The 20,001-nt window shown below is 38.3% G+C and overlaps 1 protein-coding gene across 1 annotated transcript in view; it reads left to right on the plus strand.

Moving 5' to 3' along the window:
• The window catches only part of cacna1ia (calcium voltage-gated channel subunit alpha1 Ia), a 163,981-nt gene that overhangs the window by 36,734 nt on the left and 107,246 nt on the right, over nt 1-20,001 (plus strand). Inside the window, exons 2-3 of the mRNA XM_059537517.1 lie at nt 10,488-10,676; nt 15,779-15,912. Of these exons, the coding sequence (XP_059393500.1) occupies nt 10,488-10,676; nt 15,779-15,912 (323 nt within the window). The remainder of the gene's footprint in view (nt 1-10,487; nt 10,677-15,778; nt 15,913-20,001) is intronic.

Raw genomic sequence — 20,001 nt, forward strand, 5'->3', positions numbered from 1 at the left:
GGAGCCTTCAGTACATGATTCAGTGTTTTTTTTTTTACTCTTGAGTTAATGTATAGCACAATAAGATGAAAATTGCTGAAAATTGACACCCTAAGGCCAACCCTAGTAAAAAAAAAAAAAAAAAAAAAAAAGAAGATATATATATACAACGCATATATATATATATATATATATATATATATATATATATATATATATATATTTAAAATACATCAGTTCAAAAGTATTAACATATTGTAAGGGAAACAGGTCAATTTAACTCAAAGGGGATCATTTAAGATTTTATAGGGGATTTGGACAGAATCACTGTCTTACGGCTGAAAAATGAGTCGACCAGCAATTTACTGAACGAGCCGTATAAAGTAAACTCTGCAATGGATATAAAAATCCAAAATATAGTGAAAACACTATTAATTAGCACAGTGGTTAGAGAGTTTGACTCCTAACCCTAAGGTTGTGGGTTCGAGTCTCAGGCTGGCAATACCATGACTTAGGTGCCCTTAAGCAAGGCACCGAACCCCCAACTTCTCCCCGGGCGCTGCAGCATAAATGGCTGCCCACTGCTTCGGGTGTGTGTTCACTTCTGTGTGTGTGCACTTTGGATGGGTTAAATGCAGAGCAGGAATTCTGAGTATGGGTCACCATACTTGGCTGTATGTCATATCACTTTTAATAAGATCGGCAGTTTAAGACATTAACTTGTAAGCACAAAACACAAGATACTTCTCTTTTCGAATATTAATAAGATTTTATTGGATAAATCTAAGACATATAAACTAATCTAACACACACACGCATTCACACATTCATACAAGTTGCAGGGAGAAAGTGAGGAAAGAATGAGTTTAAGAGAATGAAAATGTGAAATCCCAAATTTATAGCAATATGTGCAATTGCATTGACCTGAACAACCATCAATCACCCTCAAACTGACCCTCAAAATGAGTTCCTCAATGAGAATAAAAGTTATATTAAATGCACCAGTTCAGAATCTGGAGGTACTTCCATTGCTTGTTTAGGGGGTTCCCTTTGTTGTTGTCCTTGCCGAAAAGAAGGTTTCCCGAGGTTGCTGATTAGCTGGAAGTTCAGTAGTCATTGAAATGATGTCTTGGGAAGCCAATGGTTGGGCATTGGCTGAAGATATGCGGAGTTGTGGGCTGGTTGAAGTTTTAGACGACGACAAAACTTAACTCAGAAAACGAAACTCTCAACAGAAAGGAAAATAAAAATAAAGTAAAAGAATAGAAGTAAAGTTTGACGAGACTATGCATTTCTTCTCATCATGGCTCAGTAGCAGCGGGCATGCAGGCCGAAGCACGCTGGAACCGCGCTCAAAGAACGCAAAAAGTAATGGCAAAAAGCATGGCTGAAAGTGATGACTGAAAGCTAAAAAGCTAAAAGCATGGCTACAAGCCATGACCAAAAAATTCTAGCAGGAGCCTGGTCTTTGTCCTGAGTATGGGAAACCAGGCAAGGAAATATGTAACTCATGATTTTTTCATGGATTTACATGTGATGATCAGCCTGTGCATCTCTTTGACCATTAATCTTGGTTATTTGCCCCAAATTTGACAATCTCCTTTCTGAATTGGAATTATCAATAATTGCTCTTTTGTTTTAATGTTGAAAGCTGTTCAAGCTGCTAGTTAGTGGCCTTGCTTCAGACTTGTGGCACTAGGGTATAATTTATGAACATCCTGTTGTCTCTGTCTTCTTTGTGTGGAATTTCATGTTTCAACCATGTTATTGATTGAATCTTAAAATGTCTGATTCACTCTGATACCCTTACTGATATAAAAATTATAACTTTATTCCGAGAACTACTTATGCACAATGCACATTTCTTAATATTAAGCCTAAAATGTGTTTTAATGTCATTATTGATGAGGATTATATAATCTTTTAATAATATCAGTCTTTAAATGCAAGATATTTAAAGTGTACATGAAGTATACTTGCAAAAGTTCCACTTTAGCAAAATCAAATATACTTCAGTGTATGTTTAGTTGGACTTCACCTCATCTTCTGCACAACTGAAGTGCATTAAGTGCAACTAGTTGTTCCAATTTATCAGGCTTTAAGTACACCAGTTTAGCATACCAAAAGTACAGTTGCAGTATTCTCTATACTTCAGCATTCTCTGCAGTAAATGGGTGCCATCAGGATGAGAGTCCAAACAGTTGACAAAAACTTCACAGTAATCCACAATTAACCTTTTTTATTGAAATAATCCTTCATAATAAGAATAAAATATGAGTAGTATACTTCTATTACAGTGTTTTCTCAGATAAGTCATGTGACCTGCTTTTCTTATTTCCATGTATCTGATCTTCGGTCTGTAAAGAATCCACTGGACAGATATCCATTTCTGCTGTTTTGCTGATCGTGGTTAATATTATTTAGCTAGGTTTGGAGAGGTGATCTTAGATCTGAGAGACGGAGTGAGTTTTTAATTTACTGGAAGATGAGTCTGCTCCCACAGGCAGCCATGAGTCACCATGGCCTTCGTCGAGAGAGTTTCACACGGACACTCACACTTCACACCACACGGTCATCTAACGAGAGTGCAGCACGCAATTACTCACGCACACACACACAAGCACGCAAAAACAGAGTATACCAGAAGAGCAGGTAAAGTTCAAACTGCCCATACAAACCCACACAATTAAGGACAGTGATGCAGGCAGAGTTCAGAGGTGCTCTGTTGATAGTACACAATGGAGATCCACACTGTTTCTCTTCACAGAGCTGTGGTGTACTCAAGGGACGTGCATACTCGCTTTTATAGTGAGATAACGGTGAAAGGTTTTAGTTAACTGCCGTTATTAATCCTCCTCTTAACATCTCTTAACACCAATAACCAAAGCAAGTGTCGCACACTCTCCCTTCAAAACACACTGCCTGCGAGCTCTTTACATACGCACACTTAATGCTAATGCGCGGAGGGAGGTGGGAGTGCTTCTGGAATTTGTTCCCTTTTCCACTGAGAGTTGCGTGGTTAAAGCGGAACAGCTAAACGAGCGCAAAGGCAGTCAGCTGAGGAATGGCTTCGATTATTTGCTAAGCTCTGTGTGGCTGTAGGTCGTCTGAAGCATAGTGTGAGCATTCGTTGGGTGACGACCAAACTCGTCTCAGAAGTCTCCATCAGAGAGAGAATGACAGAAAGAAGATATATGATGACAGTTTGAGAAAGAATCTGTAATACCCTTTCCCTTTTTTTTCCCCCTTCTGATTTGCTGATTCAAAGTGATTCAATGAATCAGTGATTAATTTTTGCGAAATACGATGTTTTTCTTCTAAAGGCTGCAGGAGCTTAAGAAGCTCAGTGAACTGTCAGCTGAAAAAATTACTTGATCCAGCTTAAACTGGTTTGCTGGTCTTTGCTAATCTCCCATCCTGTACTGTTTGCTGGTTTCAGAGAGGTTTTGGACACATTTCACATTGGGGAGACAAACTTGACTAAATCAACTGCAGGATGGGAAACCAGCTAGATCTGCCTATAAATCAACAAAGACCAGAAAACCAGGTTTATTTATTTATTTATTGTTCTTCAGCAGGATATTAACCATTATAAGCCTCATTAATGACTGATTATTTTATGTAGGCAATTGATTTTAATAGTGTTTGCTTTTAGCATATTGCTAAGCTAATGCTAAAATGCTCTGAGCATAAAATTATATAACATACATACATATTGTGTTAAATGGTTTATTTTTATTTATTGAACTATTTTATTAATACATTTTAGAATTAATAAAATGCAAGTTTATTCATAATATTTCTGTGTATTTTTTTCTAGCCTGTCACAACGCATTTTGGTATAACCATTTCTTCACATGTTGGTAAGCTAATGTCGCAATACTTTAAAAAGCATGGAAATAACATACGCAAATATTGCTAAAATAATTAATTTTTAATTACTGAATTCAATTTCAGAGTGAATGTAATAAAAATGTATTAAAAATCTATAGTTTTTGTTATTATGGATACATTTTCTTTTCACTAAGTCGCAATGCATTTTGGGATTGCCTTCTTTCATGAAGATTACATGTGATGCTGTCTTTAAATTAGTCTAAAATTAGATCTTTGGAGGCATAGTAATTAAATGATCAATGTTTTTAACAGCATTCACATCAGCTGCACAATTCCTTAAAATTCTGCTTCTGAAGGGCAACAGAACTTTTCGAGAAACAGAGAAAGTGGGATGGACAGAGCTAATCTGTTTAGTATGCTTCTGCGCAGCACCAGTGGTGCATTCAAATCGGAGTTTGTTCTTCAATGTGAGACAAATATTGTGTTCTCTGTGGGACCTAGAGTCCTGGTCTCATTATTAAAGTCTCTGGGGGAGCGGAATATCCTAAAATAGGCCCCTTCCTCGCTCATCAACTGCTTTTCATTCCCTTCGCTCAACATATCCAACTCAAAAATGAGAAGAAATTAGACTACAGTATATACAGTGTGTATGTATGTATGTACGTATGTATATATATATATATATATATATATATATATATATATAATAGGCTTGTTGCGATAGTCGGTGTTACCGGTGATACACAGTGTTTAACCCACCTACCGGTCATAGCACTTGACCACCGGCACCGTCCCCATCGTGTTAAAGTTTTAGCCTGTGCGCTCTGATAATATTGGCATTGATTTGCCGTCATATAAAGCACTTAATTCAGTTAGTGACTACGTGCCTTCGTAATTTAGCGTAAGCGGAACGAGCGCTGCAGTAAAGCAGCAGGTGTCCGATTTCATTTATCATTTGAGGAGAGTGAGGCAAGCTAACTGGCAAAGGATGGCGGAAGATCTGGTTTCAAAGCGAACTGTTGCAATTTAAAATGAAGGTTTTTCGTTTATTGTTTCTCATTTAGCCTATTTATAATTTTTTTGTATGGTGTATGCAGTTAATAGGCCTACCTCTTTTTTTTAACAGCTTAACGTGAGTTTAATTTTTATATTAGTTTTTTTTTGCACTTAAGTGTCCAGTGATTATTCGGGTAGGCTACCTTAACGAAGTTTTTGATGTTCATTCGTTCGTTTTATATTCGATGGTTGTGCGGTGTTTTTTTTTTTGCTGAAAAAGGCAGGCATTTATTTAACGAATAGTGAATTTCTTTATATAATTTCTTGTTTGATACTTGCACGATGTGTGCAGTGGTTCGTTTTGTTAATAAATGCACTTTAAAGGTGTTTCATAAGTGCTTTTGTTTAGTTTTTGCATGGTGTGTTAAGTTATTATTCATTTTGCAATAAAGATGTGTGTAATACAAGAGAGTGTCTTATTGTTTTGTGTATTTTTATTAAGAATAAAATAAAACCCATGATTAATTCAAACAAATGCTACTGAATTGCCGGTAATTAAAGTGAAAGTAAATTGAGATGTGTAAACGTCTGCACGACCGCATTTTCGGCCACCCGAAATCCCCGACACACAACCCCGGTGACACCGGGATTACCGTTTTTTTTACACGTCGATTAACCGGTGGAAAAAATCAGTCACCGCAACATCCCTAATATATAATGACTTAAATTATTTTTTATATTAACTTTATTTATTTATTTAGAGTGTTACCCTGTAGCTTTAATAACTATTGAGGACAAAGAGTTACACTTCCATGATGAACACAAAAAAAAACAGTCTACACCTGTTCCTCCCTTCTAATTGTGCTTCATTGTGTCTGACCCCTCTCTCTGTGCTTTAGTTTTTTTCACTTCAGGGTGCCAATTACAGTCCCATCTTTATCCTTCTCTTTCTCAGTTGTCACAGTATTATGTTGACTTAAACATAAGCCATGGCTGTCTTAATCAGCTAGCACTTGTAACTGATGGAGCTGCTCTCAAAATGAACTTGTTTCGTCACCAATCACGCTTATCATCCATCTGCTCCTCCTCCTCCTCTCTCTCGTTCATCTATCTCTCTCTGTCGGTGCTTCACTTAATCACCGTGGCTCTGATGGCATATGTATTGGCACTGGTGCTGTGTCGTTTTTCTGATGGGCCTCAGGAGGCCTGATTGGAAGTGTCTGTGATTGGCTGTTGATACTCTGACCCTCCTCATTCTGATAAGAGCTTCCTCATGCATCATGCATGATCTTATCATTGAGCCATTTTTCATATTTGTCAAAGGTATGCAAAACCATTGTCATGATGGCCAATGGTGAGTGAATTGGTCATATTTGCTGTCCATTAGGTCTTCAACAATGATTGTTTTGATAAATAAATAATCTATCAGGGTTTTTTTAACAATTAAGGTTGGAATTCACTACATGATTTCCCCCCGAGTTACAGTCTGGAGAAGTCGATGCTAGTTGCTGAAAGTCAAAGCCAGTCTGCAGATTTGAGTTGACAGATTTCAAAGCAACGTGCGTAGTGTCTGATGGTCACAGACTCCAGACTCTGATTCCATCCATTGGAAACGCGTCCCCCCCAGATTTCTTCATGAGTCATTTTGTACCCACCACTTTTTTTTTTTTTTTTTTTGAAAACCTCGAGTCCAATTTAGCCGTTCTGCTGCTGCGCTGGCTACACGCTTTTCTGTTCATTAAAACTGCAACAACTGTAACATTGGGATACGTTCTAGATTGGGGGAGGGGGAGGGGGAGTCACCGTGTCACTGAGGCAGGTGCAGCTCAGCTGACGTGCGTAACTGCTAGCTAGCTAGCTAGCTAATAACATTGTTTGTCAAAAAGAGTGACAGAATGGGTTATTCATTTAGCCGATAAGATACCGGCACTTACTGTGCATGTCTGCTTGGCTTTAAAAAAAGCTCTGATGTCCTGTCCACTTCTTTTTGACATAATGCTGTTATTATTTTCTCTATATGACTATCGCGCTTCAAAGAATGTTTTTCAAATGAGTTGACAGTTTGGAATGGACAGTGAACGAGCGGGAACGAGGCTACCTAGTCTTTGCTGGGATTGGCCAGAATTTCTGGCGAATGTATCATAGACGAGCAAGTCATTTAGCCTTCATACAATATCACAAGGTTGCATCCTAGTGCCATGGACTATAACATATCAAAGTGATAACCTGTAGAACAAATGGACGTTGTTGTACACACAGCATGGGTCTGCAGACCATAGACACAAAGGTAAGACGCGATAACTTATGTTTATTAAGATTTGCTGGTATTATGGCTAGGTCTTGTGCATTTGCACACAAGGGATCGGCTGTTTTAATTCTTCTCTTGCAATTAATGTTACGTTAGACTTCCTTAGCCACCAACTTAATTAGCTAGTTACGGTTTGCGTTCATACAGCAAGTATTGGGGGAGATGATTGTTGAGTAGTCAGTATCTTGTTTAATTATTGCTTGAATCTATTGCTGAATTCTGGAATAGTTGTGATGATGATGATGATGATGATGAGGAATGGATCAAGTTTTAGTCAAAATGCCTGATGTAGATTGGATGGATGCATGTTGTTGTGAATTGAGAGCAGTCAGATCATGGTGTGATAGTCAATAGTGTTCATCTGTGCTACACGTATTTTTGCTTTTTCAATCTTGATAAAATTTGTAGTGCTTAAGTTGTGTTGTGTGTAGATATGGTAAATTGTACTGGGAATTAAATCAAATTATTACATGGCTTGGTTGAATTCCACTGTAGAATGAAGTCTGTTATTTCTTGATAATAACACCGTTGCCATGAAAAACAGAGCGTTGCTTTGGACGCGGCAGGATTCTAATCGTAGAGACGGAACTATTTTCTTTAGCGGAAGCAATACAATCGTGTTTAAATCAATAAACTCTTTTTTTAAATCAATATTTTGTGTCAAATTATTGATTTATTTGGTGGGTAGCCATGTAATAAGCGGGATAATGTAGAGCGAGGCCCGATATTGGGTTAGATTTTTTTCCCCGTTTTCAGTGGTTATAACAAAGCAACATGAAAGAGAAATTTGGTAATCATTGTTTAGGTACATTAAACCACGTCATGGCCATGTCATATTGTCAACATGGTACTTATATGATGATATGAAGCAGATTAGTGGGTCATATATCATATGTCTAATGCTTTGTACGGCTTTCTTCTTCATAAAACGAGTCGGACATCACATTTTTGTATACATTTTTATTTATTTACATTAATAAGATACAGGACGTCTTTCAAAACATGACCTGCGCGAAAGAGAAAAAAAAATGCATCATTGTACCCAGCACTTCTGAAAATGCACTTCTGAATGCGTCTCTGTCCCCACCACATTTCAAACCAAACTGACGCCCATGATTGTTTCCATTCGTCACGTGTCTCCTATTACACGTATGTTTCTGCAGAGTTTGACGTGATTGGAAGGAATTTAAAGTCGTTTAGTGTATGATGGACAATTTTTCCTCTGTGACTATTATAAAGTCAGTAAGTGTATGATGCCTAGTGTTTTAAAATCTGTTCATACTTTAAATGTTGTGTAGCTAATTCCAACTTTTAGTCTTGTGTTGCACACCACACTGGTCAAATTGTGTTATTGCAGGCTCTTACATGAGGTCATATGAGATCAATCAACTATTTGACAATAAAAATATGTATTGTTTTTTTGTTTTTTTGACATTGTCAATAATGTCACCTGCTGTCTAGAAACATTTCTGCTTTCTGTTTTATATTATTGTTGATACCTCATCAGGTACTCTGAAATACTTTCATCATAACTAACACAGTGAAAACATGACTTAAATAAGATTCTTGTTAAGCAGAACAAAATTGTGTTATTGATTAGAATGAGAGTTTTGGCTAAATCAAATCAACGATAGACTCTTAGATAGATGATCTTGAAGTAAGGGGCGTGTTGAGGAGAAATTGACGCAAATTCAAATCTGGCCAATTCAGAAGGGTAGAAAAGAATAATTAACATTTCAAACTGCAACATAGTTTCAAATTTCAACATAGTTTTGAGTTTTGAAACTTGCAGTCTTTTTTTTTTTTTTGTAGAGCAATCTCTCGTTCATGTTTATATTTCATGACCCCTTTTAAAAAATTCCCGCATTTGATTTTTAAGGACATTTTTATTCACTTTTATATGATAAACAGTGCTGGAACTGTGTTTGGTTGCCACTTGATATCCAAAGTGAGATCAGGTCTTAAAGCAAAATCTGCAGCAAATCCTCATCCTCACTGATCCTACTGTGACCATCTACCTTTTTTCCCCAATAACTTCTTTGAGTGAAATGTTTTTCCCGTGTGCATGTGATTGTCTTATTTCACACCCCTTCAGCCTTCCTTCTACCTTTCTTTAAATAAACGGGCCATGTTTCTGTCAGCCTATCGGCCTTGACTCGCTCTCTTCCTTTTCTGTCTCCCAACCCTCTCTCTCTCTCTCTCTCTCTCTCTCTCTGTGATGTGTACTGTGAGATTGATTCTGTGCTCCTGTCCCTTTAATGTCATTTAAGTGTTTCTGTGGGCGCTTTTTTCCCTCTGTCAAAAGCTCGCCTTAGAACCTGATGAGGTATCAACAATAATATAAAAAAGAAAGGAGCAATTTCCTGCAGTAACCATAGTGAACGCTTTGCAGCATGATACGGGTGCTTGCTTTATCCCTATGGGGGTTGCAGTCTCCATTCTAATGATTAAACAGAAACACAAGCCTGCGAGGATTTTACAGTATTACACACACAAGTTCAGAGTGTGGCCAGCACTGTAGCAAACCCCTTAGTCTAATATAGCACATGCATACTGAAATGTACATTTTTCTTCATTGAAAGTTTGAATGAGGTTGAAGGGGGAAAAAAGTTAAAATTTGCCCATAAATCACATTTTACTGAGTGCCAGAAGCTTCTTTCCGGTGCAGTGCGTTTTTGGTAGTTCCTAATTAATTGAGGAATGTATAGTGCTGTTAGATCCAGCACAAAGCGGAATCAGCAGCCCTTTTGCCCTGTGGCTAATGCAGTTCAAACACTGGAAAATGTTTCATGAAAACAGGAAATAAAAGACAACTGTTGGAGATGAGAGGCAGGAGGGAGAGAAAGAGAGAGAAACATGATGGAGTGAACAAGGAAGTTAAACGAGGAGGGGCAGACGGTATGTACAAACAGATAAAAATAGCTCGTTAAAAGGTTGACCAAGCCGGAGGAAAAGACGGAGTAGAGTAAATTGAAAAAGAAATGGTCCATAAAGGTGAAGAGATGAGGCTTGTAGAGATTTAGTGGAGAGGCCTGAAGATTTCACTCCAGCTAACAGGCCTGAGGGACGAGGTGCTGACAAATGCCTTTTCAGTGTATTTTGTGTTTCTCTGTGATGTGCTTTCACTCTGAAGGTTGTATTCAATGAGTGGAGTGGACTTTGGATTTGTCCTATTCATACAGTACCATGTTTGTTAATTTGATGAGATTGGTGTGAAATAATAAATTACATATTTGATGTAAAGTATACAAACACACACACACACAATAAACAAGATGTTAACTTAAATTGCTCAACTTAAATAACTAGTGTACGTCCTAGAAATATTATAGCAATTTTCTTTTCACAAGTATGCACCTAAATAAAAAAGTGTAAATGTCTAAATGTGTGTATTATTGTATTTACTTGTCTGCTGATAAATATTCACCTTAACATATGCTTCCTCACGTGGTTTGAGCGCATCAGTATCATGGTGATCCTGCTGAACTGCGTCACTCTGGGGATGTACCAGCCCTGCGAGAACATCGACTGCACCTCAGAGCGCTGTCAGGTTCTACAGGTCAGTGTAGACACGTATATACTCTACACTAACTAACTCTGTTCCGAAACAAAGTGAGCAACCTAAATGTCATGGATCAAATGCTCTGCCAATCTTTATTTATTTATTTTTATTTATTTGTTACCTTGTTGGGCTCAATAGGGAAATTAGTTTGACTGTAGAGCTTGATAACTTACTAAAGCATTAATATGAAAAATAATTGTGATACAATTGTGGCTTGTGATCTTGCCGGAAAAAAAAAGTGATGTGATGGGATATTTACCCATAAAAAGTGATATTTTAGCCAAAAATGAAAAATTGTCATCATTTACTTACCCAAAAGATGAGACTAAATTATTAATCACTATCTCTTCATAAGATTTTGAATAAACTGCTAAATTAATGTGGTCTTGCTTTATGGCACCTTTATGACTTTTGTGGATCTTACAAGTTTTGGCTACTTGAAGTTACAACGAAGGGACCAAGGGCACTATCATCTAAAGTTTGGCACAATATTTTTTATTTGTTATTTAAAGAGCTCCTTAGTAATATGTGCCTGTAGGCAGGTGCACAGCGCACGTACAGTGTGCTTATTACACACACAGGGATGCGCGCAGCACACAAATATTTTTAAAAATGAAAAATTACATTCTGCCATGCAAGCGCAACTGGCTTTTAAAGAGGATTGGAGATGAGACTCTGATTGGTTTATTGCACATTACGCCCAAAAAAACACCCATTACTCATTATGAGAAAAGGGACAACCCGTTTAGACCATGCTGTCGTTAAACTAGCAAAAGGGGATTCAGACACACCCTGAGTGAACCTGTGCCGTGTGCTTTAGACCATGTGCTTAGATCATTAAAATAGGGCCCCCAAAGTCTTAAGGGTTTGGAACAAAATAAGGGTGTGTAAATGATGTCAGAATTGTCTTTTTTGGATGAACTATTACTGCTTGATGGTATAATGTATGCCTTTTAGAAGAGATTACTGCCCTAATGATAAGGTTTGGTACCCTTACTGCAGTAGAACATTTTCTTCTCTGCAAAGCATGCATGGAGTGGTAGCTCAAAAGTTTGCCAAAACTGAAATATTTAATGCATAATTTAAATAAAGCTACATTTTGGAATAGTTTAAACAGCAGGAACCAACCTAAGATATCTTAAAATGCTGACTTCATGGGAAGCTCCATAGGTTTTGAAACAGAGAATCTGTGTTGCTCTCTTTACAGACATAGAAAATCAACCTGATGCAACAGACCAGCCCTTAATGTTGTTAATGTGCCTTGTCAAAATGCAATTTTTTTATGTCAGTTAAAGAGAGTTTAAGTATCATATACTGATTCCCAGCCCATCTTGTATCAAGATACAATCTTCCTTTTTTCTTTGCCTCCATTTATTATCATCATCCCTTTCGACTCTCTGTGGTTAATGAGGCTCTCTCTCATTCTGAGCGGTTGACGAAGCAGACAGAACTCGGGGTGGGTGGGGGGGGGGCGGGGTGTGTTGACAGAGTATGGCCTTTAATTGCTTATGTCATCCTTCGGGAGCATTAGGGACATTTTATGTGTCCTCTAAACTCTCCATGCATCCGCTGTCCCAGGAGTCCTGCTGTGTTCATTAGCTTGCCTGGATGTGACGGCTGGGTCCAGGGAGTCTGTTCAGAGACCTCACATAAAAACGTACATGATCGTTGTGTGTTAGAAAAATCATCAGGCTTTCATGGCACAGCTTAAACATGAACACACTCCATTAAGGGATTAGCTCACCTAAAAACTGTGTCCTCATTTACTCACTCATGGTGTTCCACCTGTACTGTATGACTTTCTTGCTTCTGTGGAGAACAAAAGGAGCTGTTTTGAAAGATGCAGTTGGTGATGATCATTCTTTTCAATGTAGTTACAGTGAACATAGACTAAGCCTTTCATGCTTTAAAAAGGACACAAAACACAAAAAAAGTTTGATAAGAGGGGGTGGATACAACAACACACTATATTCCTAGTCTACTACTGAAGGCTTGTTATAGGTTTAAGTGGTGAACAGATCTAAATTTAAGTTCCACCATAACTTACATTTGCATGATCAACTTACATTTGAATTTAACTCAATGACTCTTTAATCAGATTTGGTTTTTATATTCCATTGATTCAGTTATAGCAGTCAGCAGCTTACAAGAGACATTTTGAATAAATGACGGCTTTAATTTTGGTGTGTTTGTCATTCAAATCTGTCTTCAGAGTACTTATGAGCCACTTGTGATTTCTTTTCAGCTTTTTAAAACCATTAATTGTCATTGGGGGAAAAGAGGAACAAGTACTAATATTCTGAAGAATTTATTTTGTGTACCGTGGAAGAAAGTCATTCATATGTGTTTGAAGCAACATGAAACTGAGTAAATGTCTTGACTTTCATATTCAGATAATAAAATAGTAGCAGTATTTTTGCCCTACTTTTTTCATAATATTCACCAATGTATGCAATATAAACTCTCTCTGTATCTTATAAATAAAACAGGGCTCTTGTGGGCCGCTCGTCCCCATAACACATCAATATGAGATGAGTTTATACACTCCTCTTGTTGAACAGTGTCATCAGGGATGGTTGTAGGTTGGTAAGTTTGACTTCTGTCTGCAGTTGGGAATGTCCTCAGTGTGTGTAACATCATGAGACATTTTGCTAAACCATCTAGATTCATAATCTGTGTTCACAATAATCAAGACAATGTGATCCCAATGTGATCTGATGGAAAAACCTACTGCTTAAAGGCATAATTCACCCAAAAATGAAAGTTATGTCATCATTTACACACTTTCATGTCTTTCTAAACCTTTATGACTTTCTTTCTTCTGTGGAATATATTTAAAATCTTGTGATTTTGCACATACAGTCAAAGTCAGTGGGGTCCAAGCAACACTTGACCCCACTGACTTGTAAAACACACATAAACAAATATCTTTTTTGGTCTACAAAAGAAAGTAAACTAAATCATGCAGTTTTAGGTGAACTATCCCTTTAAGTTTTACAAGGATGAAACATAGGTGAAGCACTGTAAGTCATCGTATAGGCTTTTAGTCCAAGTGATCAGTTATCGAGATCTTCCCTTAATGACTAGGCTTTCCGCCAAATTTAATTGAATTTTATAGCAATTCCCAATCACTTTCCACAGTGTATATCCCAATTAGGAAATAATGCTGACTTGTGAGCTTAACTCATATCTCAGGCTTACCTGTGAAAGTGGCTTGCATTGCGGCTGGCCGGAGGCATCAGCCGTCAGCTTTACCTTCTCATAGGTGCAGCTGAAATGGAGCGAGAGCCATGACTCAATGTTTTACCAGTCAAGATGGCTGACAGTATTCCCTCAGTAAGCTCTTGCTGTTCAGAGCTATACTTTCGTTGTGTAAAAAGAGTTTTGAAGAGAGAAATGCAAATTAAGAAGGTTTGCAATGCGATATTTCTCACATTAGCTTTTTGGATTGACTGCAAAACAAAAAGACAAAACTAACGGGGTTGAAATGAAAACTGTGTGGGCAGGAACGAAAGTCTGTCTCTCTTCTGCTTGCTGTGTGTGTACCGATTCGTATAGAGAGCCATATGTCAGGTATGGTGTGTTGAAGAAGGTAGCTTTAGAGGAAGCGTCCTTTTGGTGCCAGGATGTTTGCGTCCTCTGGTCCCACAGGGGATCTTAAACCAGTGCGGTTTTGCTCATCCGCACCGGCCGGTTTCAAACTCTCCATTTCTTGTGCGGGCAGCCATCCAAATTGGAATCACTGCCCAACGGCCTCCTCCCTGTATCAAACATAAACACTTTGTAGTGTGAAACAAAACCTGTATCAGTTCTACTTGGCAACTGGGGACATGCAAAGTGACTAAGACTAAGGGACACAACGTAACAGAACGTAACTAATTTCTGCACGCATGTTCAAGAAAATTTCACTTCTTCTATCATCATAATCATCCCCGCAGTGTTGAACTTAAAAACTGTATGAGTAACCAACATGAGAGCAGAAACAAAGCCATTGATGAGGGCGATCGTGGCTTGGCTGGTCTGTGTAATCAGTCACTCGAAATCCCAGCTATCTGTGGCGTCGTAATGAGAATGCAGCAGGGCTTTGACAGTGACAATCACGTGTCAGAGTGTTTATTAAGGACCTAATTAACAGCCCTCTTTAAGTCTGTGTACTCGTGTGACTCAGTTGTTTATGAAAGAACCGCTTTCAGTCAAATAGAGCATGTGCTCTGATCGTCAGTCATCTCAGCGTCAGTTGGGAAATGAGATCCAGGATGGGTCGTCTGGGATCAGGTGAAGTAAAGGTGAACAGTCTGGGTGCTGACTGGACTTTATAATCAATCATTCACTTAAGGGTTCTTAAAAGCCCTTTCGTTTCAGGCTCATTCAGCTTTTGACTTCTCTCAGGATCTCATTAGCTCTCGTTAGCAGTCAGACACTGTGTATTAAAGAAAAACTATGCCGTGCAACACATTGCTAAGTATTTCGCTTACTGTGTCCTTTTCAGAGCAAATTTGAATGCTCGGAAGGTTTTATTTTGCAGAGCATACAGATGAGCAGAGCAATTAATGGATCGTGAACCAGCGCTGGAGAACTGATTCCATCCGGACTGCTAATCATTTCTTATAATTCTATCTATCTGTCTGTCTGTTTGTTTGTCTGTCTGTCTGTCTGTCTGTCTACAGTATCTAGGTATCAAGCTATCTGTCTGTTGTTCTGACTGAATAAAAATTCTTATTTTTATTCAAATATTAATTATTTGTTTATCATTATTATTAAGAATTTATTTAGAAATTAACAATTTTTGGCTTTACAGCTTGAAAATTTAATTGAAAATGTGTGGTATTGACATTATCATTATTGAGTACATCTGATTTGATTTTGATTTATTTTATTTCCACTACAAAAGCATAAAACACAATATTACACCTTTCACAAAAAATGTGATGGAGAATTGCCGAAAAACCCTTAAGGGGCTTAATTGGTGGCAATATCCATTAAAACAATTCACATCTGAGTACATCTGATTGGATCAATATGTGCTGCTTTTTGGAGCACATTATAGGGAATTAATGCCACTCTATTAAAACATACACTGTGTCTTTGATCTCTTTTAGGCATTCGATGCATTTATCTATATTTTCTTTGCACTGGAGATGGTGGTGAAGATGGTGGCTCTGGGGATCTTTGGCCGTCGCTGTTATCTTGGCGATACTTGGAACAGACTGGACTTTTTCATCGTCATGGCAGGGTAAGAGCACTTCTGTTTTCTTTCAATCTTTCTTGACCCGCCATACTTTAAAGCTCCTGGTGACCAGGGGCTATAGTGACCCTGAGTGGATTTATCTCAGTATACGTCTGCATTCTGTGACCTGTATTTATAGACATTTCATTTCAGTTGTTCTGGGAAATTGGCTACTGTAGAATATGAATAAAGGTTTGCAACGTGATCTCTGAAGAATGTGTGCTTCATGTTTAGCTCCAGAATGCCCTTGATGAGCTTTTCATGTATTCTGTTGTATGTCCAGATCAAACACTTCAGCTACAGTCCTTCAGACCTCACTTATGTCGAGTACAAGCATCCCACATGTTCCGATGCTGTTTTCAAGACCTCCTAGTTTTCACTGCTAAAAGAGAAGTGAAACTGCTAGAACTGCTATAAAAGTGTTAATTTACCAAACTTTTCTGGACAATTCTTTGAGGAGAACATCAGAACAGAAAGGAGAAGCACTGGATCATCAGGATACCTGGAGTGAGATAAACTTGTTTTAATTTGTAATATACACACATAGTCTCTTGTCCCCCATTAGACTTTCCTCTCTAGATCACAGGAAACAAACAGTCATAATTTAAGAGGCTGAACAAATTGAAACTCAGCCGTAATGTGATACAGGGTGTTCATTTTTTTATTAAAATATATGCTACCTTAATTGTCTATGAGTAAGTCATCCCATAACATTTTTTTTCTTCATAGAACATTATAATCTTTCCTTTCTACTTTTGCATGCTAATTTAATTATTTAATTAATTAATTTAATTAATTGTTCAAGTACTGCAGGGTAGTTTAGGGTTTGTAAAAGTGAGCAGCCCCATCCCAAGGTTCTTCTCATGTCTGGAATGATTTGCTGAGTGAAAGATTACACTCATTATAACATGATGGGCATGAATGTGGCCTTGTGTAATGACAGACATTAGTCTCTCCCATGCTGGTCCTTCTGGCACAAAACATTTTTTGTCATGCACACACACATAAACTACAGTTTTGTGATTTGTAATAAATTCCCACTTTTTTGACAATTTGCGCTTGTTGATAGCAGTTTAAGATTATATACCAATCTGTTCTGAAGGTAGAGGGGTGTTGTGGGTTTTTTAGTTTGGTAATGTAGGGAGACCAGATGGCTCACCAGTTTAACCAGCTGAACACCAGCCTTAGCTGGAAGACCAGCTTTAAGGGGTCCCTTTAACTTGCTAAACCTGTCAATGTTTTATTTCATTGTGATTCAGGGCACCTAGTTTTCCCTGCTTCACACTATTTACATTGTGAACTCAAGAAAAAATCTAATTACAAAATTGATTCAAAGTAGATTAAATTAGCTGGTATTTACTCAGATAAATAAGTACATCTAACGCTCAAGGGAAGGTGTTGATGGAGGAAAGCACAGAGAAACAATGAAATTATTACAATTCCCAAATGAAATGATACTGTGCAAGAAAACCATAAAAAAAAAACTTCAGACAGTATGGACATATTTAATTTGTCAAACAATTTTCATTTTCTTAAGCGTGTTTGTCATGTTTTTAGAGCAAACAGCAAAAAAAAAAAAAAAAAAAAAATGGTCAAATGTGACCCACTGGAAAGTGTAAAGTGTATATTACTTCCATGACCCAGTGAATCAGTCTGCACTGTATGGTCAAAAAAAACTTAATTAAACAGATTTTCTCTGCACTGTCCAGTGGGTTGCATCACACTATGCGGTTCGGTTGAGTAGTGCTGTTTCATATCACTTTTAGAGTGTTCGTCTTCTCGTACAGCTTATGAATAATACAGTAAGGTAGTCTGCATGACGAATGTCTAAAAAAATAGTTCACATAAAAATTACAATTCTGTCATCATTTACTTCCCTTTATGTTGTTCCAAACTTGTATGTCTTCTTTTTTTTACGTGGTTATGAGGGAGCCAAACAATTCAAAAGAGGGATGAAACTGAACTGAGCAGTGCTGATGAAAATCCATGCGACTTTTTGGCACAGAGCTGATCCATTTCTTATAGTACAGCACAGATCAGTTTTGACCACCAGGTGTATATGAAAGTTGTCTTATGTCTTAGGTGAATGTAAACAGGTGGGGAAAAATAAAATTATGTCTGTGCTTTAGACCAGATTATGTAAACTGTTCCCTTGTTCTGCTCAGACACATCTTGGGGCATTTTAGTGTTGCTATGTTGTGATGTGTTCAGTTTCCAGCATATAGAGCTCAAGTCTATAAGGAAAGGAGGTCAGGAGAGACTCAACTTCAGACTGAATCCACTGTTGACAGGGGAGCACACTTGCACACTCCATGTATCACAGGCAGACTGAAGGTATTTAGAGACAGCAACAGTAAGATAAATGTTTGAATTTACTGAGGAAATCTAGGATACATGAAGGGATCATTGTACTTAAGTTTAATATTCCTTGACCATGTTTACTTGAACATGAAAATATCCAATTTTACTCATATTCTAATTAAGCAGTCATCATGTAAACATGCCAACCCGATAAAACCATAACCTGATCAAACTAATATTTTGGTTCCCTTTCTGTCATTCACTCCAACGTTAACGTCAAGTGTGCAACACTAGGGGTAGCTCTTGGGAGCCCAAACACCTCTGACATCTTTGAGAAAAGGCCAATGAAATTGGGTGAGCAGAATTTGCATAGCCTCTACTCACTCATTCTGTAAAATGAAGAAGGTGTTTTACAGCCTGTATTTCATTGTACCCAAGAAGAGTGGGGGGCCCAGACCAATCCTGGATTTGAGGACACTGAAACGGGCCCTTGACAAGCTTCCATTTAGAATGTTAACCCTCAAGCACATTTTAACATGTGTCAGAGATCAGGATTGGTTTGTGGCAATAGACCTGACGGATGGGCATGTCGGTACAAAGTTCTTCCCTTTGGGCTGTCCCTGTCTCCTCGCATCTTTATGAAGATTGCTGATGCTGCCCTTGCCCCTCTCAGGGAAATGGGCATTTGCATTCTCAATTACCTTGACGACTGGCTCATCCTAGCTCATTTGCAAGAATTGATTTGAGCACACAGGGACATGGTCCTCGAGTACCTAGCCCGACTGGGACTTTGGGTCAACTGGGAAAAGAGCAAACTCTCCCCTGTGCATAGTATCTCTCTTCTCTTTGTAGAATTGGACTCGGTTGCAGTGACTGCACCCCTTTCTCAGGATTGTGCTCAGTCAGTGCTGAAATGCTTGAGGGCTGTCCCTTTCAGTGGTCCCTCTCAAAAACTTTCAGAGGGTCCTGGGGCACATGGCATCCTCAGCCGTGGTTATGCCGCTGGGACTGACGCATATGAGATCGCTTAAAGGTCCCGTTATTCATGATCCCATGTTGTAAACTTTAGTTAGTGTGTAATGTTGTTGTTAGAGTATAAATATTATCTGTAAAATTCTAAAGCTCAAAGTTCAATGCCAAGCGAGATATTTTATTTAACAGAGTTCGCCTACAAAAAACGACCCGTTTGGACTACATCCCTCTAGTTCCTGCAGTAATGACGTCACTAAAACAGTTTTTTGACTAACCTCCGCCCACATGAATACACAAACAGGGGGGCTTGGTCTTGTTGCGCTCCGACGGAGAAGAGGAAGAGTTGCATTTGTGTTTGTCGCCATGTCGTCGAAACACTGTTATTTTCATCTCGGAGTCCAGTCATCTTTGTTTGGCTTTCCCAGGGACGCTGTACTTTGAGATCAGTGGTTACAATTTATGTTTAACTCGGTTCCCGAAAATTATAATCCACATGTAAAACTATGTGCAGCACATTTTGCTGAGGACAAAGATGGAGCAGTTCCCTCTTTGTCTGGAGAAGGTGTTGTTTATGGGCCACAACCGGTAAGTGTATTTTATTATTTAAGTTGGTGCGTTTAACAGTTTCTGTAACTTATTACACAAAGTGCAACGCTATTTAGCTTTGTTAACTAGATGTTAGGGCTGTGCAAAAAAATCAAATGCGTTTTTCATGCGCATCTTGTCAGTAAAAATGATCCTGTGATTATAAGTACATCTCCAGCACATGCTCCTGCCCACTTGCTTCTCAAAACTAGTCCAATCGAGTTTCCAGGAGGGCCG

The sequence above is a fragment of the Carassius carassius genome, chromosome 1, assembly GCF_963082965.1.
Source record: "Carassius carassius chromosome 1, fCarCar2.1, whole genome shotgun sequence".
Lineage (NCBI taxonomy): Eukaryota > Metazoa > Chordata > Actinopteri > Cypriniformes > Cyprinidae > Carassius > Carassius carassius.